The 21006-nt window shown below is 53.8% G+C and overlaps 1 protein-coding gene across 7 annotated transcripts in view; it reads right to left on the bottom strand.

Annotated features, from left to right (window-relative positions):
• LOC141579866 (SH3 and PX domain-containing protein 2A-like) overlaps positions 1-21006 on the bottom strand; it is a 267812-nt gene that overhangs the window by 78060 nt on the left and 168746 nt on the right. For 6 of the 7 annotated variants that reach the window (XM_074392497.1, XM_074392499.1, XM_074392495.1 and 3 more), the window contains one exon: positions 15194-15222. In XM_074392497.1, coding sequence (XP_074248598.1) covers positions 15194-15222 — 29 coding nt within the window. Of the gene's footprint in view, positions 1-15193; positions 15353-21006 lie in introns of those variants that run through there. The other variant, XM_074392501.1, reaches the window with a different exon arrangement.

Below are 21006 nucleotides of genomic sequence, written 5' to 3'. Positions count from 1 at the left end.
CCCTGGCTCAGTCTCCCTGAGAGCCGAGAGTGAGTGATGGAGTCAACAGCCATGGACTCAGGAAAGACATTCCTCTCCCAGGACAACAACACGTGGAATGTCTCCTTCCCTCCAGACTGGACTCTCGCTATCAGATTATCAATGAATCAACCGCCAACTATTTCGTGAGCATCAACGGCCCCTGGTTGAGACCATCTGGCTCTCCACCCTCTGTCTCAAAGCATCAGACACACAACCACAGACACTCCCCCTCCCCCCAACCCCTGGCGTTCCTGTCTGCTTCAGGAGTCATGTAGGTCTCGGGAGACAGGCTGGGTCCGGGAAGGCCGGAGGCAGGAGACAGCAGGGCTGAGTCCTGGAGGCCTTGAAGGTATAACTGGACCCACCTCTGGGGTAGGGCTCACTGAGCCTCAGAGACATCTGGCTGGACGCTGCCATCCACTGGTGCAAGATAGGGGTGGGGATGGGGGGTCGGGGCAGGAGGAGAGTTCATTCCTAGACTGAGGTTGAGGACACCTACTTTTCAAGGTCTGCTGGTCTCTCTCATCATGCCCTGGGCAGGATCTTTGTTCACTGAGTGTTTCCACTGGCCCCAAATGTCTGGTTAGGGCTGTAGTCCTCGCAAGCGCACAGCACATAGTAGGTGCTTAATAAAGATTTGTTGAGTCTCTTCAATCAGACCTTTAGTTCCTTCAAGGCCTTAGCCCTGCCAGCACCCCCGCGACACCCTGAATGCAGGAGGTGCCCAATTACCCCTCAGTGGCTGATGGAAAGATGAATACTCACTGCTCTCAAGCCCAGCGGTTCATGGAAAGCCAAGGCCCAGCTCCCCCACTGCCCCAGGATCCTCTTGGCGCCCAGGGCTCTGCCCTCTCTAGTCCAGCCTTGGCCTCCGGAACCACATACAGGCATACAGGCCTGGCTTATGCTGGGCACAGTGGCTTCCATGCAGGCCTCCGAGCCTGCAGAATACCCTGAAGGGCTACAGGCTCCCAGCATCTGCTTCAACGCCCTTCGAAGAGATTTTTAGAAAAATTATCCCTAACCAGTATAGTCTTCTGGCAGGATGGATGCTACGTTAATCAGGAGTCCAAGCAGGAACAACCCACTCATTTGTATTATCTAGCGGGAGGAAGGGGAGCAGGGCTCGGGGGGCTCGGCAGGGCTTGGCACAGCCCCCCCATGGTGTTTGCTGGGAGCCCCTGAGCCTCTTGTTACCCCATCCCTCCCCTGCTCTGCCTGGATCTGGACCAATCCCGAGTGCTGAGATGCCACGTAAACAGAGCTGTGCATACACGCCGTGCGTGCGCACACACCACTGCTTGGGAAATCCCCACATCTGGCTCTCACATGACCCAGCTATGCCCAGAAGGCCGCAGCTGAGAGGGCCTGGAAGATAGGAGGGTTGGGAGTGTGCGGCTCTCTGGGGAGCCCCGAGTTAACCCTTCAGCAGCACAGCTCAGTGGCTCTGGCTAATGCTAAGCTTCCAGAGAGGGAGAAGCCAGGAAGGAGACCTGGTGCTCGGATGCTCAGCCCTGGCCCTGGCTGCCTGTCCCAGCGTGGGAAGGCTTCTCTGGGCCTCACTGGTCTTGACCCGTGATGAGAAAGGGCTGCTCTCTCTCTGTCCTGTCAATCCCGGTCAATCATCAGCCTCTCAGGAGTTGCCACTGGAGGGAGATTCCTTCCCTGATGGAGGATATTTAACGAGCATTTCCTAGTGTCAGGAACCTGGCTGTGGGACAGCGGTCCTGGAATCACAAGATTCAGGCCCTCCTCTGTCTCCCAGGTAATTGTAGGATTCTTCCTAACAATAAGGAAATGGTGGGAGGTAGCTCCTGGGGCCAGTTCTTTCCAACCCAGGCACACGTATTAATTAGAACTTTTTTTTTTTTTTTTTTTTTTTTTTTTTGAGACGGAGTTTCGCTTTTGTTACCCAGGCTGGAGTGCAGTGGCGCGATCTCGGCTCACCGCAACCTCTGCCTCCTGGGTTCAGGCAATTCTCCTGCCTCAGCCTCCTGAGTAGCTGGGATTACAGGCACGTGCCACCATGCCCAGCTAATTTTTTGTATTTTTAGTAGAGACGGGGTTTCACCATGTTGACCGGGATGGTCTCGATCTCTCGACCTCGTGATCCACCCGTCTCGGCCTCCCAAAGTGCTGGGATTACAGGCTTGAGCCACCGCGCCCGGCCTTAATTAGAACTTTTTAAACTTCAATAATTTTACTGAACAAGCAGCAATCTGCAATAGCTTCTCTGAAACGGAACCACACAGTTAGGTGCTCCAGGGCTATAAAAAAGATGCCCCACATGGAAGACGTGGCTCATGGGGACAGTGGCTGCTGCCACTGAACAGATGTCTTCTGGACAGCTGCTGCCCTCTCCACCTGGCTGACCCATTGAGAAAGCTCAGCAAATGAAGCTTGGCAGCTGCGGCAGGTCTGTGTGCCTTGCTCAGAGACCCCTACGTGGTGTGGCCCCAGCCCCATGCAGCACTTGTGACACTGCTTTAAAACTGTGTTTCCTTGCCCACCTCCCCCATCTGGCCAGGAGTCCTCTGAGGACAAGGACCTCACTATATCCATCTTGGTATCATTGAGGGTCCACTGCAAGACCTGTCAGATGGATAGCAGACAAACACAGAAGGCAGCCACAGCCAGAGCCAGAGCCGCCAGCTTTCGGTCTGATGGGAGCCACCTCATCCCAGAAGGAAGGTCTGGTACCAGTGTCCATTCAGAAACTTGCTTCCTATCTACTCAGCCTTCAAGGGTGCCTTCCCTGCGCCCCAGGAGAGAGCTGCCTAGTGTCCAGAGCAATAGGCTTGGAGCAGAAGAAATGAGCCAAGTCATGGAGGAAGGGTGGGGGAGAAGGGATGTCCCCTGACCAGAGCCCCGTTGCCAAATGCAAATGAGCAACTAAGAGCCACCAGGCAACAGGACTGTGTATGGCAGGAGCTGACAGGCCAGAAGAACTTGTCCCACCCCTGACAGATCTGAAAAGAAGGATGGTTAAAATCTGCATATCTACAAGGCCCCCTGGAGGCGAGGGGCATAGCCGACACACAAATACAGTCTTAGTTTGGTCTGTTATCACCAGCCTGTCATCACTGCTTAGCGAAGCAAGGATCTGCCCCTCCAGCTGGGAAGTTATGTACCCAGACCTGACCCCGTTCCAACACTCCAAGAGTCTAAGGTGCTCCAGGGCTGAGCTGAGGACAGCCTCAGCCACAGGGTTCCAGAGGCAGTGATGATGTGGAGGATGGTGAAGACGTGGCCAGCTCTGCCTTCTTTTCTTATGTTTTAGTTTTTTATTTTGAGACTGGGTCTTGCTCTGTCACCCAGGCTGGAGTGCAGTGGTGCAATCACAGCTCACTGCAGCTTTACCCTCCAGGGCTCAAGCAATCCTTCTGCTTTATCAACCTCAGGAGCTGGGTCCATAGGCCTGTGCCACCACACTGGGCTAATTTTTTTTTTTTTTTTTGGAAGGGAGGGGGTCTCACTAGGTTGCCCAGGCTGGTTTCAAACTCCTGGGCTCAAGGGATCCTCTCACCTCTGGTTCTCAAACTGCTGGGATTAGAGCCGTGAGCCACCATACCCACTGAACTCTTCCTTCCGAGCACAAGGAAGGAAAGGGGCTTTCTGACATGACCCAGTTGTCTTGGTGCAAAAGTTCATTCTAACAATAACAAAATACATCTTCGGGTCTGCTGCTTGGGCCACACGTGGCAATGATGAAATCCAGGGGTCAAAGCAGGAAGAAGAGAGTCAGGGAAAAGCATGTTTTTCCTGTAAACTTCTAAGTTTTATGGAAACTCCGGAAAAAAAAATTTTTTTTGCCTTCACATTTCGAAATGGACCAATTCTAAAAATGCCATGTGCCAACTAAGTTACACACGCCACTTTTCTGTTTCTAAACAAAGTAACTTTAGATTAGAAAAAGGTGCTAAAACAATAAGCAATGCACATTTCCCCCCACGTCTTTGTTTGTCCGCCGGCTTCGTCATCCCTGGAAAGGTTGTCTCTTCTATCACATGTCTATAAACCAAACGCTGAAGCAAGGAATCAGTGACTTTCTGGCCACGGGCCACGGTGGGAAACATTTCTTTGCTGGACCACAATTTGGGTGTTTCCTCTCCCAGGAACAAAACCTTGTGGAAGTGAAAGGGGGACCAGACGGTGTCTCTCTTCAGGTCAGGGCTGGGTAGGTCCCTCAGATAGCCGACGTCCAATGCCCCGAATGCTGGGTGGTGTTAAGGGTAAGAGGCTTGGGGTCCTGTCCTCTGACAGGTCCCCTATTCCTGCCCTGGTAGCCCACCCTTCCATCTCAGATCTCAGGAGACCACTGAATGTTCCTCGAAGAGCAGTTCCATCCAAGCACCATCCATCCTGGGGGTGCCACTCCTCTGCCATCTCGCTGCCTGTCTGCCCTGAACACAGCTATCGACCCACATGCGGGATCCATCCAAGACGAAATCCTGGCTTGATTTCAGAAGCCCTGGGAAGCCTGTCAAAACTGTGGATTGGCTGGGTGCAGTGGCCCATGCCTAGAATCCCAGCACTTTGGGAGGCCAAGGCATGAGGATCTGCCTGATCAACATGGTGAAACCCCATGTCTACTAAAAATACAAAAATTAGCCGGGTGTCATGGCGTGCATGTGTAGTCCCAGCTACTCGGGAGGCTGAGGCAAGAGAATCACTTGAACCCTGGAGGTGGAGGTTGCAGTGAGCCGAGATCGCACTACCACACTCCAGCCTGGGTGACAGAGTGAGACTCTGTTAGAGACAGACAGACAGACAGACACACACACACACACATACACACACACATATTCAGGTCAGCCAGGTGCGGTGGGCTCACACCTATAATACAGCAACACTCTGGGAGGCTGAGGTGCATGGACTGCTTGAGGAACGCAGGAGTTCGAGACCAGCCTGAGCAATATGGTGAAACTCCATCTCGTCCATAAAATGGAAAAAAATGCAGATTCCTGGGTGCCACCCCAGAATGCTGATTCAGTTGGTCTGGGCAGGCCCTGGGAATCTGTATTTCATTGAACAGACTCGAGATTCTGCAGCTCATCTTTGCCCATGCAGTTCCCTTCCGGACCAACTTCCTAGTTTCCCAACAGGAGAAACTGGTGATAGGGGTGAGGGGACAGAGACAGCTGTGCAAGCAGGGCTGAGGGCATCGAGGCTTCCAACTAGCTGTCTCCTTCCGGGGATTCCAGGATCTGGGGAATGCTCGCCGCGCCCTCACCCCACCCCTGTCTCGCTCTGTGTGTCCAGGCCAATCGGGCAGTGGGGCTCAGCCACCTCGGACCAGGGAGTGTGGTGCAGACACACACGTGAGCAGCACTCGCTTTATCCACTGCAACACTGCCACGTGGGCTGGCCGCAGAGTTGCCAAATCAATCAGGCTCCTTTCGTTTCCAATTAGGTGACTTTGACTCCAAGGGTAAAATCAGGCTGAGGACCCAGAGCCGTGAAAATAAAAACTGTTTAAAAACACCAGCCTGGAGGCCGGGCATAGTGGCTCATGCCTGTAATCCCAGCACTCTGGGAGGCCAAGGTGGGTGGATCACAAGGTCAGGAGTTCAAGACCAGTGGGGCCAACATGGTGAAATTCCATCTCCACTAAAAATACAAAAAATTAGCCAGGCATGGTGGTGTGCATTTGTAATCCCAGCTACTCAGGAGGCTGAGGCAAGAGAATCACTTGAACCTGGGAGGCAGAGGTTGCAGTGAGTGCAATATCATGCCACTGTACTCCAGCCTGGGTGACAGAGCAAGACTTCATCTCGAAAACAAAACAAAACAAAATAAAACAAACCAAAAAAACCCCCACCAACCTGGGTAAGATGTGTCAGAAGCCAACACCTTCAAAAGACACACTCACTTCTGGAACGGGCTGTTTGGAGGGTGGCAGGAAGATCTTGGCCATGTTCTCTAAGTGGCCGGGGCCTTTCTCACTGAGGATGGGTGGCTCAGGGGATAAGAAAGCCTTGGACATTGCTTTAAAAAGTCTTGCTGCCGGGCGCGGTGGCTCAAGCCTGTAATCCCAGCACTTTGGGAGGCCGAGGCGGGTGGATCACAAGGTCGAGAGATCGAGACCATCCTGGTCAACATGGTGAAACCCCGTCTCTACTAAAAATACAAAAAACTAGCTGGGCATGGTGGCGCGTGCCTGTAATCCCAGCTACTCAGGAGGTTGAGGCAGGAGAATTGCCTGAACCCAGGAGGCGGAGGTTGCGGTGAGCTGAGATCGCGCCATTGCACTCCAGCCTGGGTAACAAGAGCGAAACTCCGTCTCAAATAAATAAATAAATAAATAAATAAAAAGTCTTGCTGATGATACGCTCTCCATGACTTCCTTTCTAGAGTCATCTCCTGCCCTACCCTCACTCCTGCCAGGATGATAGGCACCTCTCCTTCCCTCAGACTTCTCAAGTTCATGCCAAGCCAGGTGTGGTGGCTCGCTCCTGTAATCCCAACACTTCAGGAGGCTGAGGCAGGAGGATCACTTGAGGCCTGGAGTTCGAGACCAGCTGGGGCAACAGGCTGTCTCTACCAAATAAATAAATCAATCAGTAATAAAAAAAATAAATTAAAGCTTCTTAGAAGCAGTGGCTCACACCTGTAATCCTAGCATTTTGGGAGGCCAAGGTGGGTAGATTGCCTGAGTTCAGGAGTTCGACACCACCCTGGGTAACATGGAGAAACACGTCTCTAATAAAATACAAAAAAAATGAGCTGGGCATGGTGGTGGGCACCTGTAGTCCCAGCTACTTGGGAGACTGAGGTATGAGAATGGAGAGTCGGAGGCTGTAGTAGATCAAGATCGTGCCACTGTACTCTAGCCTGGGTGACAGAGTGAGACTCTGTCTCATACATAAATAAATAAACTGGGGCCAGGCGTAGTGGCGCACGCCTATAATCCCAGCACTTTGGGAGGCCAAGGCGGGTGGATCACAAGGTCAAAAGATCAACACTAGCCTGGCCAACATGGTGAAACCCAGTCTCTACTAAAATTACAAAAAATTAGCTGGGTGTGGTGGCAGGCGCCTGAAAAGACAGAAAGGGGTTCCTCCATGAAGCAGAAAGGAAAATGCCAGTGTTGGCCGGACGTGGTGACTCATGCCTGTAACTTCAGCATTTTGGGAGGCTGAGGCGGGCAGATCACCTGAAGTCAGGAGTTCAAGACCAGCCTGGCCAACATGGCGAAACCCAGTCTTTACTAAAAATACAAATATTAGCTGGGTGTGGTAGCGGGTGCCTGTAATCCCCCCTACTTGGGGGGCTGAGGCAGGAGAATCACTTGAACCCGGGAGGTGGAGGTTGCAGTGAGCCAAGATTGCCTAAGAGAACAAGCTCCAGCCTGGGTAACAGAGCAAGACTCAGTCCAAAAAACAAAACAAAACAAAAAAAAAGAATCTTGTGTCTGGCTGACCTTGGGCAAGTTCCTTAACTTCCCTTTCCTGGTCCATAAAATGACCACCTACCCAGGTCGCTGCAGGGAGGCTCCTGGCAATGATGAGATAGTGCACAGCCCGCCTTCCCCTGTCTGATTGAGGAGTCGCTCCTGAGAAAGGGCAAAAGCGGAAGCCAGTGCTCTCTCCTGTTTGAGCTGGGCCCCTCCTGTGCCGCCTCCTTTTCGTAGTAAAAACGGCTTCACACTTAGTGTTTCCTCCGGGCCAGGGACGGTGCTGGAGTAAACACTTCATGAACTTTCATTCAGTCCTCAACCCAATGGAAATGACCTATTACCCCCATTTTCCAGGTGAAGAAATGAGACACAGAGAAGGGCTTGCCCATGACCACTCACGGTGGGCAGAGCCAGGTCGTGAAACTAGGCATTCTGGCTCCAGAGTCCACATTTTTAACTCAACACAATACTCAGCAATGGCTGAGTGTACACCCTGTCTCCTCCTGGGGCTCACAGAATGGAAATAAATGCCTCCACTCAAAGACCAACTTCTCCCCTTCTTTCTTAATCTATCCATAATGAAAACGGCAATAACAAAAGGCAGAGCTGGGGTTCAAACCCTGTCTGCCTGTTGCCAAAACCTAAACTCTCAACCCCAAGCAGCACTGCTTCTCTGCAATGAAACTATATTAATGCTGATCTCATGAACTCAGCCAATAATACAGTTTTATGATCACGGAGACAGAGGTGAGGCTGAGCTCACCACTCCTCTGAGGAGAATAAAGTAAACAGGATTTCATGAGGAACATCAACACTTGCCGAAGAGAACAAGCTTGCAACGGTCTTGAGCAACCTCATCTGCATGCAAACGAGCTGGAGCTTCCAGCGGGCTCCAGCGAGGGGTGAAGCATCAGCCTCTCCCGGCCACAGCCCCAGGGCCCTGACCATCCCGGAGGCTCCGCGGCCGCCTGCGCCTCCTAGTGGCGCAACTCGGAACTTCCCGGCTACACGCCTTGGTGAAATGCAGCTTCCTAGAGGACTGGGTGAGAGCCGTGAGATCTTTGCAGGTCTCACCGGAACCCCTTTTTCTGGGGAGTTGCTCCAACCCTCTTGGGGTTTCTGGAGCAGTGTCAACCTTGGGCAAGCAACCACAGCTAACAACGACAGGCCCTTCCTACCGCCAGGCGCAGCACAAAGCCCCTTAAAGGGCATCACCTCATTGAACCCTGCGCACTTGGGGGCAAGCCAGGACGCTGTTACTGTAATGACCAAATTTGATAGGTGTGATGGTCAGGTGGTATACATCGACCTGGCTAGCTACCGTCCTCAGTTATGCAATCACACACGAATCTAGGTGTTGCTAGGAAACTTTTTTTTTTTTTTCCCCTATTTTGAGACAGAGTCTTGCGCTGTCGCCCAGGCTGGAGTACAATGGCATGATCTCTGCTCACTGCAACCTCTGCCTCCCAGGTTCATGTAATTCTCCCTGCTTCAGCCTCCTGAGTCGCTGGGATTACAAGGTGCCTGCCACCATGCCCAGCTAATTTTTTGTATTTTTAGTAGAGATGGGGTTTCGCCATGTTGGCCAGGCTGGTCTCAAACTCCTGACCTCAGGTGATCCACCTGCCTCGGCCTTCCAAAGCGCTGGGATCACAGGTGTGAGCTACTGCACCCCGCCGGGAACATATTTTTATAGTTCTTAAAGACCATGACCGGTTGACTTTAAGGGAAATTATCTAAAACACTGGATGGGCCTGAGTCAACAGCTGAAAGGCCTTCAGCAGGGTGGTGGTTTCCCTGAAGACATTTCACCTGTGGACAGCAGCTCCAGCCTGGGCCTGGGGGTGCAGCCTGCCCCCTTTTATGGCCTGCCCTGTGGATTTCAGACTTACCTAGCCAGCCCCCACAATTGTGTAAGCCAGTTCCTTACACTAACATCGCTTAATATATACCTCCCACTCGTTCTGTTCCTCTAGTTGAACCCTGGCTGATAGAACAGAACAGGTGAGATAACCTGTTCTCAGAGGCAAAGGGATTTGCCCAAGGTCACATGACTGGCAAGTTCCAGGCCTGAGAGCGGGGCGCCAGGCACCGTGATGCAGGTGCTTCCCAGCTCCCACTCAAACTCTCCCTCGAGGCCCACGCCCAATCACCACAGTCCGCCCAGCAACCGCGGCGCCTTGCCCCTCCACTGCTGCCCCTATTCCATCTCACCTGGCTAGCCGCCCCCGGTGACTCTGCACATCATATCCCATCCTGTCTAGTCAATCCCGATCATTCTATGATCGAAGCCAGATCATGTCCCTGCCTCTACTTAGAACCCTTCAGTGAATCTTTATCTCACTCAGTGAAAGTCAAAGTCCTTAGACTGTCCTGCAAGGCCCTACGTGGTGCTGCTTCACCCTACTCCCTCCCCACCCCCAGCTACATCTCTACTCTCACCTCCTTCCACTTCACCCTCCACTATTCTTCACCTCAGCCACAGGCCTTCCTACTGCGCCCTGAGCAGCCAGCACACACCCTTCCCCTAGGGCCTTTGCGCTTGCCATGCCCTTGGCTGGGACTGCTCTCCCCCAGGTAACCACGTTGCTCCCTCACTTCCCTCCTAATAGTACATTCTCCTGTATAGCTCCTCAACCACAGCACACTGCAAACTTCTCTAGGGTAGAAAGACACCCCAGCTGGGAACATATTTTTATAGTTATTAAAGACCATGACCAATTGACTTTAAGGGAAATTATCTAAAACACTCTGGGTGGGGCCGAGTCAACAGCTGAAAGGCCTACAGCAGGGTGGCGGTTTCCCTGAAGACATTTCACCTGTGGACCTACAGCCACAGCGCCTTGCACAGCGCCTAGCATACAGCTGCTGCTCAGTGAGGTCCGTCTCCCAACAAGCCACGCTCCGTCCTATCCCTCCACCTTTGTGCATGTGCCCTCTCAGGATTACCAAAGGCTCCCGCTGTCTGCTCCCAAACCAGAAAAACGTCTCCTCTTTCCAGATAATCATCCTCAATTTGAAGCCACCATGACCTTTCTTTCCTGACCCTGGTAGGTTCACTCCTTCTTAGATTAGATGCTTTCTTCCACTCATCCACCCATTCGAAAAGTACCAGTGGCCCCCGATACTGACGCAAGCCCTGCAGCCGAGGTCTCTGCTCTCGGGGTGGTGGGAGACAGAAGCAGCAAACACGTGGGACCACTGGAGTGTGGGAAGTGATCAGGAGGGAAGAAGAGGGGCCATCTGCGGGGCGGCTGGACAGCGGAGGATCCGGCAGCTTCGCCGACAAGGTGACAATTTTAAGCAGAAATCTTAAGATGGAGCCAGCCATGTGAAAAATCAGGGAAGAACATTCCAGGCAAGAGGGAAGATCAAGTACAAAGGCCACAAAGAAGAATGTGTTTGATGCGTTTAAGGAGCAGAAGGTGACTGGTGTGGCTGAGCAGAGTGTGCTGGGTCGGGGCGAGAGGGGTAAAGCCCAGGCCAGGAAGGCAGCCAGGGGCCAAGTCACACAAGCTCTGTGAGCCAGGGTAGGGAATTAGTTCTGGGTGGGATGGAGAGTCCCTGGGGGGAATTTAGGCAGGAAAGTATGTTATTTTCTTTCTTTCTTTCTCTTCTTCCTTTCCTCCCTCCCTCCCTCATTCCTGTTTAGAGATAGGGTCTCTCTGTTGCCCAGGCTGTAGTACAGTGGCACGATCATGCCTCATTGCAACTTCAAACTTCTCACCTGGCTGGCCACCCCTGCTAGCGATTCTCCCACCTCAGCCGCTTGAGTAGCTGGGACTACAGGCATGTCCCACCACACTTGGCTTTAGTAAAGACAGGATCTTGCTTTGTTGCCCAGGCTGGTCTCGAACTCCTAGGCTCAAGTGATCCTCTTGCTTTGGCCTCCTAAAGTGCTGGGATTACAGGCATGAGCCACTGCACCCAGCTGATCCATATTTTTTAAGAGCTCACCCTAGCTGTGGTGTGGAGAATGTCAGATAGAGGGCTAATAGAGAAGCAGTGAGACCAGGTAGAAAGGTGGGGTCTTCCTGGAGAGATGAAGGGGGCTTCTAACATGTGTGATGGTGAAGGTAAGGAGACAGCGGCTCTGCAGCTCAAGCTGGAGGGTAAAAGAAAGGGAAGAATCAAGAATGACTTCTCGGCCAGGCGCAGAGGCTCACATCTGTCATCCCAGCACTTTGGGAGGCTGAGGCAGGTGGATCACTTGAGGTCAGCAGTTCGAGACCAGCCTGGCCAACATGGTGAAACCCTGTTTCTACTAAAACTGCAAAAATTAGCCCGGGTGGTGGGTGGTGCCTATAATCCCAGCTACTTGGAGGCTGAGGCAGGAGAACCACTTGAACCTAGGAGGTGGAGGTTGCAGTGAGCTGAGGTTGTGCCTCTGCACTCCAGTCCAGGCAAAAGAGGAGAATCTATCTAAAAAAAAAAAAAAGAGTGACTTCGCAAAAGAGGAGAATCTATCTAAAAAAAAAAAAAAGAGTGACTTCTAGATGTTGGGCCTGAGCAATACAGTAGATAGTGCCAGTTCCTGAGATGGGGAAATGCTGGAAGGAGTAGGTTCAATGGAGGGAAGAAAGATGAAGATAAATTAGAGGCCAAACTCTCCTTCAGTTTTCAAGTTCACCAGCCCTGCTTCCTCCAGAAAGTTGCTGAGAACTTTCTTCTTCTGTTGACTCCACCTTCCCTAAGCCTTGCCTGAAGTCTAAGATCTGTGCTCAGAAAGAGATTTACAGTGAACCCCAGAATGGCATCCATTTCCTCTGTGCAAATGCCCCTGGCTGGAGTGACCCTGGGAAGCTTCGTGGTTCGTTATAGAGCAGGGCGGAGCCCTCAACACAGACTCCAATCCTCACTTTGTCAAGGGCTGTGTGTGGGCAGTCACCCCACCTGAGCCTCAGGTTCTCATTTGCAAAATGGGAATCCTATTACCCCTCATGTACTGTGGCTCTGATCAGCAAATGAGGAAACATGTAAATTTCCTAGCACACAGTAGATGCTCATTCAATAACAGTATCTGGCACTTCCAGGGGAGCTTTCTAGGTGGCAGGCGGTGTTCTAAGCATGCTTACATATATTAGTTTATTTAATCTTTGTTGTAACCATATGAGGTGTGTATTAGTCAGGGTTCTCCAGAGAAATAGAACCAACAGAGAGCTTGAAGAGAGGGAGATTTATTTTAGGAATTGGCTCATATGATTGTGGAGGTTTGAGAGTCCAAAATGTGAGACTGGGGGAAGAGCTGCCGCTGAGTCCAAAGCTGGCTGCTGGCAGAACTCCTTGTTGAGGGCGGGGGTGTGTGTCAGTCTTTGTTCTATTAAGAGGTCTTCAACCAATTGGATGAGGCCAGCCTGCATTATGGAGGCTAATCTGCTTTACTCAAAATCCACTGATTTATTTAAATGTGAATCTCATCTAGAAAACACCGTTGCAGAAACATCTAGAATAATGCTTGACCAACTATCTGGGCACTGTGGCCCAGCCAAGTTGACACATGATAAACCATCGCCAAGTGGGTAGGTATGAATGTTATCCCAAATGTACAGAAGAGGTAATGGGCACAGAGAGGCTAAGAAATCTACCCAAGGTCACAGAGGAGAGAAGCCAGACTCTCAACTCCTGCTGTCTGGCTCCAGAGCTGGCATTTTCAACCACGACAGACACTAAGTGGCCATTATCATAAGCACACCAATGTAAATTAAATTTCTCCATCCATCCTTTTCCTGGCCTGAGAGTGGAAGGCAGAGAAACTGGGAGTTGGCTTTCTCTGGGGAAGGCAGCCTGGGTGTGGCCCTACATTGCTTAGGAAGCAGTGCAGAAGCTGAGCCTCGGAGACTGCGGCGGGGTACCCAAGAGGTTATTTCGTCCAGCTCTTGCCTTACAGAGGGAAACTGAGGCCCAGCATAGATAAGGAATTTGCCTAAGGTCACGTAGGGAGAAAAGTGACAATGGAGCCAGCACTAGGTCCCAGTTCTTCAGAAAGTGCTCCTGCTGCGGAGAACTGACACACGTATATTTATTAGGTGCCAGGACTATTCCACACTAACATACTTAATCCTCTTGTGTCAGGTAGATACATTAGCATCTTTGTTTTAAAGAAAATGAGGAAACCGAGGCACAGAGAAGGTATGCAACTGGCCTAAGGTCACAAAGAGCCAGAATTTGAGCCCAGGTTCAACCAGGACACTATGCCTCTGAGGCCCAAGGCAAGCTTCTCGTGCGGGCGGTGACAGAGCACAATCCGTTTTGCCCCTCCTTCCATTTTCCCACCTGAGGCCTGTGTGGAGGGAAAGCGGAGGAGCGTTATTCCCCAGACTTACCCAGATGTTCGCAGAAATGCCTTTCTGCACCAGTGGGCAGGCATGCCTGAGACACCTCACACCCAGGTGACAGGCAAGTACACACACAGTTTGGGACATGCAGAGCTAGACACGACCCAAACAGGTACACAAATACACACGAACACAGACTCCAACCCATAACCAGATAGATCTCAACTACACACGCACCCAACCTATGCACCCAAACAAGTAAACACACCCTCATCGCACACAGCTATCATGACTCATACATGTACACAGAACCCCACAGGCACACACACCCCCATCACATAAACCAAGACACAACTTTCCCGGTTCTAACAGGCACGTGAGCAAGTACTTGCACACACAGAAACATACATATCCTACAATTACATCTATGCCATCCACCACACGGGGCACACCCCTCAACCTATCCACAGACCAATGCACCTGGGCACAGGAGCCATTCAAGGAGCCACGTGTTACTACCTACATCCCCAAGGAACAGACCCCAGGATGGATGTCCAGGTACCGCCACCCCATCAATGTGGCCAATCCATGTGGCAGCACCGTTCACTGCAGCAGTCTGTCCCCACCCCCACTTCAGCACACACACAGCCCTAATTCCTAGGGACCACTCTCCCCCAGTTAACTACAGCCCACCCACATCCAGGCGTTTGCCATTTGGGGAGCCCAGCCTCCCCCTTTCATAGAGAATCCTGTTCTACCCTCAACCCACAGCAGGCAGCTCCGAGGGGTGGCCTGCCTCTCTCCCTGCCTCCACCCCCTTCCAAACTCCGGGCGGGCCCTGGCACCTGTCAGGTCAATGCTAGGGTGCTGGGGAGGGTCGGGTCTTAGCTGTCAAAACGCAGAGCCCCCACTTCCGCAGGGAGAACACGCTCAGAGTTGGGGGAGGGAGGAAGGTCCACGGTGCAGGCGCTAAAAACTCAAGTGACTCAAGGACGACCCCTTTTCAGTCCTGGATCTCAATCTCACCTTCTCGCAGGGAAGCCCCGCGTCTCTAATAACCCTTTCATCACCGCTGCACCGCGGGAAGGACTGGAGAAGTCACGGCACTGCGCAGCAGTGGTCGCCGCAGCCCAGGGGCCAAGGACCCGGCTGCCCACGGTGCGGTGGCTTAGGCCCTTCCCGAGCCACCCAAGCACTCCCCATGCACCCACCCCCACTCCCACTGGAAACAGCGAGGTAGCGGGAGCCCGAGAGAGTCGGTGGGGGGGGAGAACGAAGGTTCTAGGACCAGAGGTGTCAGGGGGCATGCACTGGGGAGGAGCAAGAGAAGCGAGTACCCCCGGCCCCGCAGGATCCCAGGGCTGGCGCGAAAGGACAACTCCCCCCGCACCCCCCGACCCCGGCCCTCAGCCCCCAGGAAGTCCTCCGCAGGATCGGAGGGGCGCGTGCACGCAGCGGGAAGGAAGGCTGAAGGGAAAACGCCCGGAGGCTCCCTTACCTGATTTCCTCTTGGAACTGCCATAGTCCCTGAAAAAGAAGCAACAACAGATAGACATGTTTAGGAGCGGGCGCGGGCGCGGGGCTGCGGCTGCGGGGGCGCCCTCAGGCTGGCTGCGGTCGGTCCCCGGTGCCGCTGCTCATGTGATGCCCACCGCCGGCGAGCCGCGCGCTCCGCAGCCGCACGCACTGCGCGCCGCGCCAGCCCGCCCGCCCGTCCGTCCGCGGGCCCCTTGCCAGCCCGGCCCCCGGGCGCGATTCGCCCGCCCCGCCCCGCCCCGCCCCAGCCCGCAGGCTAACTGGGGCTCACCTTCCCTAAGCCTCGGCGGGCCGGGGAGGGCGAGGCAGGTTGTCTGCACGTCCCAAACTGGGAAACTGAGGGTCCGGGAGGGCGCTCGCCGGAACCCGGGCCCTACCCGGCGCTGGGAGCCCGCTCACCCCGCCCAGAAGCGTTTCACCTCCCTGTTCTTTGCATGGTTTGCGCTAGCGCTAGCGATGCAAAACACTGGGAGGTGAACCCGGCCCACTCAGCCCGTAAGTCACGACTGAAATGTGTCGTCCTCCACACCACCCTCCAGGTAACCACAGATTTGTGTGACCCTTTGATTAAAGTCTGTCCCTGTCCTAGACCCGAGACTCGCTGCGGGCCACTGTGGCTGCTTCCTCTCACTGTCCGACCTGAGACTGGCAGCGGCCATGGATAAGACCCTTCTCAGGCTACGGCTGGAGAGTCCCGATGGGGCGTGGGAAGTCGGGGACAGAGGATTCTGCAAAGTTAACTGGGAGGCCAGGAACGGTAGGAACGGAAGTTGAGCTTCCGAGGAAGTGAGCACTGGGTTCAAATGCTGTCAGAGACTGTAACTGCTGTAACCTCAGGCCTCCGTTTACCTGCCCTGCCCTCCAGCAAAGAGTTAAGCCAGACTCAAGGATGGGCAGATTTCGCAAATCAGGCCTTTGCTCCAGCCTTCCTTATCTCCGCGACCCCTCTCACCCCACCCTCCATTCACAATCGTTAGGGGACTGGGAAGGTGAGCTGGCTCCCTTAACCTGACCCTCAGTGCCCCTAAACACTGAAAGTTCTCTTCAGTGCTCGGGGAACAGCAGAGGGGCTGGATGGGGCTCTCTTTGGAGTCTGAAGGAAATGCCTTCCATTTTCCCCAGGGACCAAAGAAAATGCCAATTGCTGCCCAACTTTGGTCAAAGCCAACTAGCCCGCTGGTCTGCCACTAGAAAGGTGGGGGTGGGGGTGTGGTGGAGGGGGATTCTCTTGGAGGAAGAGGCAGCAGGCTCCCAGGGAAGGCAGCAGAGTCGGCCTCATGGAGGCTCCCCAAGATTCTGATCCAGGAGCTCTAGGGGTGGCCTCCAACATGGGGAGTGTTTATTCAGCTCCAAGGTGATCTGCTTGCATAGCAGAGAGTGGGGAGCTCCCCTGCTCCTAGGCATCTGCCTTTCCCAAAACTTGGACTCAGAACCCACTTAATCAGAATGCTGGGGCCGAGGTTCAGAAATCTGCTTTTCTGACATCTCCCCTTCCTTGTTTGAGAACCCCCTTGGTATTCCATGCCCCCTTCGATCCTCTCATCCACACTAAGAGGAAGGTCCTATCATCCCCATTTTAGAGATTAGGAAACGGAGGTTCAGCCATTGTCCAAGGCTGCCCAATCTGGGGAAAGGCTGTGGTTTATAAGCCCACGGAAGGAATAAAAACTGCAGCGTGGATGGGGTGGAGGAGAATCTGTGGAAACTGTTGCCTTGTAAAGGAGCTACAGAAAGGTGGGAGAGTGGCTGAGCGCGGTGGCTCACGCCTATAATCCCAGCACTTTGGGAGACCAAGGCGGGTGGATCATGAGGTCAGGAGATCGAGCCCGGCCAACATGGTGAAACCCTGTCTCTACTAAAAATACAAAAATTAGCTGAGCGTGGTGGCGCCTGCCTGTAATCCCAGCTACTTCGGAGGCTGAGGCACAAGAGTGGCTTGAACCCAGCAGGCGGAGGTTGCAGTGAGCCGAGATCGCGCCACGGCACTCCAGCCTGGGTGATAGAACGAGACTCGGTCTCAAAAAATAAAAAACAAAAAAAACAAAGAAAGGTGGGAGAGTTTCCATCTACCCCCTCCCTGGGCTCCCACCAGTCAGTCCAGGGAAGGCCTTAACAAGGGCACGCTTGCCTCCCTTGCAGAAGGGAGATTGGGCAGACTGTGTCCTGGAGTGCCTAGCTGTGCCCCCAAAAAGCTCAACCGTGCAGAGAATTCCAGAGAGGAGGAAGAGAGTATTAGATGGTAGCTGTGCCCTGCCCAGAAGACTTTCCACTCCCAAGGAGGAAATTAGTTTTTCAGGCCTTTTCACTGAGGGCTACTGGGGAAGAGCAGGGAGTGGATGGAGGGTACTGAGGAGCTGCCCTCTGCTGTCCCACAATTTTCCTGCTGGTCCAGGCAGGAGAAGCCTGGGACCAATGGCTCACTGACCATCCCCCCAACCTGGCGGCCAGGCGGCGCGCACCTTCCTCCCAGGGATGGCAACCTTCTCCTTCTCCAGCTCTGAGCAGCTTCAGGCTACCCAGGCTGTTCCCATGAGACAGGAGAGCACAGCGAGACTCAGGAGTGATGCAGGCACAGCGGCTCATGCCTGTAATCCCAGCACTTTGGGAGGCTGAGGCAGGAGGATCATTTGAGCCTCGGAGTTCAAGACCAGCCTAGGTAACATAGTGAGACTCTCGCCTCTACCGAAAATTCAAAAAAGTAGCTAGGCATGGTAGCATGCACTTGTACTCCCAACTACAAGGGAGGCTGAGGTGGGAAGACTGCTTGAAGCCCTGGAGGTCAAGGCTGCAGTGGGCTCTGATGGCACCACTGTACTCCAGACTGGATGACAGAGTGAGACTCTGTCTCAAAAAAAGGCCGGGCGTGGTGGCTCAAGCCTGTAATCCCAGCACTTTGGGAGGCCAAGGCGGGTGGATCACGAGGTCGAGAGATCGAAACCATCCTGGTCAACATGGTGAAACCCCATCTCTACTAAAAATACAAAAAATTAGCTGGGCATGGTGGCGCGTGCCTGTAATCCCAGCTACTCAGGAGGCTGAGGCAGGAGAATTGCTTGAACCCAGGAGGCAGAGGTTGCGGTGAGCTGAGATCGTGCCATTGCACTCCAGCCTGGGTAACAAGAGCGAAACTCCGTCTCAAAAAAAAAAAAAAGAGTGGGAAGGAAACAAAACTCACATGCTTTGAGGGCCCCCTTTGCGCCAGGCTCTGCGTGGCGATTCTCACCTGCCATTTGATGGAATCATCTAGAAAGTGGTTAAAATTCAGATGGAGGGCCCCACCCCAACCTACTGCAAGACCTGCATCTCCAACAAGTTCCCCTGGGGACCCTGAGGCTGCCTCAGGGTTGCATCACCTCCATCAGCCTCCGGCCACCCCGGAGAAATCTCCTGGCCTGCCTGTCCTTCAGCCAGAGTACAGAGTCCTCCTCACCAAGGACTTCCGGATCCCTCCCTGCAGCAGGAGTGGGCTCTCCTCTTGCAGGTGAGTAGAGCAAAGCTTAGGGAAGCCAGACAACTTGCTCAAAGCCACACAGTGGGTGGGTGAGGCCACCACTGGGGACCAGAAAACCCAGGCCTTGCTCTGAGGCTCAAGACAAATGCCCAATCGCCACCCCCTCCTGGAGCAGTGGGCACAGGGGTGGAAGCCAGAGCCCAGGGGCCTGATCAGCACACGGGGTTAATAGGGTGGAGGCTGAGGTCTTGGCAGTGGGGATCGCCAGGCTGTGACTGAATGGTGGGAATCCTGACTCCTTCAGGGTGTCTGGCCTCCCGCCCCGTAGGCGCTGCCCTAATAGGAAACCTTTTGGAAGCTTCCGGTTGGGCATCCTTTAGCAAAGCCATTTCCTATTTTTAGCTGCTGAATAGGCTGATAAGCAGTTTAGGTATCCAGTGGCTGGGACTCCCCCATCCCTCACAAAGGAGGGCAAGAGGCAAAGGCAGGGATCCTCCTCCATGCTACAACCACTTCCCACTGCCCTACAACCAATCCCGGCGTGGCAGGACAGCAACGGCCCTGCATTGGGGCTCAGTTCCCTAGCAACTCAAGAAGCCCTCTCCTTCCCATGAGAGTCCCCTTCTCCAGTCCACGATCCCTCCTTGCTCCAATTCTTGCCCTGAGCTGGTGCTGACAGCCCCCACCCTGCCGGTGACTCCACTCCTGGTAGGTCACAGTCTAGCCTGCTTCCGACTTGCTGCTGAATCACTATCCCAGGGAGCCACAGGAAGAAGGCGGGGGAGGGTGGGGCTAGCATCTCCCTCTAACGTTGCCAGAGGCTAATGTAATTGAAAGGGCCTCCCAGGCTGTGTCCTGAAACAGCTCCCTCGAATCAGACCACTCAGCCATTCACTCTCTGCAGCTGGTCCAGGGGTGACTCAGACCACAGGCACAGGGACCCACAGTCCTAGGAAAACAGGGACATGGGACTTGTCAGGGCTCCAACTGGACAAACTGGGACGGGTGATCTCCTGTGGTCCACAGGAATGGCCTGGCTGGGAAAGGTGTGGAGTTCCCTCATCCAGCACTCCATCCCTCCCCATCTAAACAAGGATTCTGGCTGCCTCTGCTCCCGCCCCACCCCATCCCCAGGTGGTATGGTTCATCTTCCCAGCCCAGGTGCGGCCCCTCCCTGTAGGATGATGCAGTCTGCGTCTGGATGAGGCAGGTTCTGGAGATGGAGGCCTCCAGTTCAAATCCCTGCTGGCAGGGGCGGGCGGGGGAGGCGGGGAATGCCCTTGATCTACTTTCTTGGCCTCTTGAGTTTCTACTTCTCTAGCTGTAGAACAGGGACAATCGCAGCACCAAGCCCTCAGAGTCTGCAGAAGACGCAATGTACAGTATGCAGAACGGGCTTCGCACAGAAACTGCTATAAATTGTCTTTGCCATTATTCGTTCACACCTGGGCCCATCAGACCCCACCTCAGTTGCTATGCAGGCGGCAAAGACCTGTCTAAACCTGGGCCCTGCAGCGCCCCTGAAACGAAAGGAGCTTTTCCTCAAGGACCTCACCATGAGGCCGCAGGCAGTGCCAGACAGGGGTGATTCCGGCCCCACTTTCAGAGTTTTGGGCTTTCGCAAATGCCAAAACCACCACTGGTCTCTGCCTAGTGCTGAGCACCAGGAAGTGCGTCCATCCCTGACCCACAGGAATGGACACACGCCTCTGGACCCATCTATTAGGACACATTTAACTTCCCAAGAAGTGGCCAACTCTCAGAGCCCCAAAACCAAGAGATGTAAAGGGCTTGTATTTTCATGCTAACGCAGACCCTAAAGGGTTTTTCTTTTCTCCTTTCATTGATCTCGGCCAGATACAATTCACAGGTGTTGCCCCGTTTTGACACATGGCTCCCCACACTCTGCCTTCCCCTTGAAAACTCCCAGGATTCAGTCTCTGGTGTTCCGAAGTAGGCAGAGCAGGTGTTCACCCATTTCATGGATGAGGAGATTGAGGTCTGAGGTTTCAGTGGCTGGCCCAGGCTCCTGAAGCTAAAGGGACAGTCCTGACCCACAGTGCTCCAGATGGGCCGTGCTGAGGTCCACTAGGGATTGGGACACAAGGAGAGGTCACACCAGTGGTGGGCAGCAGGCCCTCACTGGGGAAAGGAGGTGGCCATCCTGCCACTCAGGGTTCCCAGAGTGACAGGTGAAGCCAGGAAGAGCCACTGAGGCATGGGAGAGAGAGGAGAGGAGGCTGGGCCTGGTGGGGCCAGCTCTGTGGAAGGGTGCTGAGGGCCCACCAGGTACAGTTCTGACGAATACTGCAGGGTCATGCCCT

This window comes from Saimiri boliviensis (genome assembly GCF_048565385.1).
Source record: "Saimiri boliviensis isolate mSaiBol1 chromosome 12 unlocalized genomic scaffold, mSaiBol1.pri SUPER_12_unloc_1, whole genome shotgun sequence".
Lineage (NCBI taxonomy): Eukaryota > Metazoa > Chordata > Mammalia > Primates > Cebidae > Saimiri > Saimiri boliviensis.
Note: the sequence above shows the minus strand (reverse complement) of the source record. Positions and strands in the feature narration are given on the sequence as shown.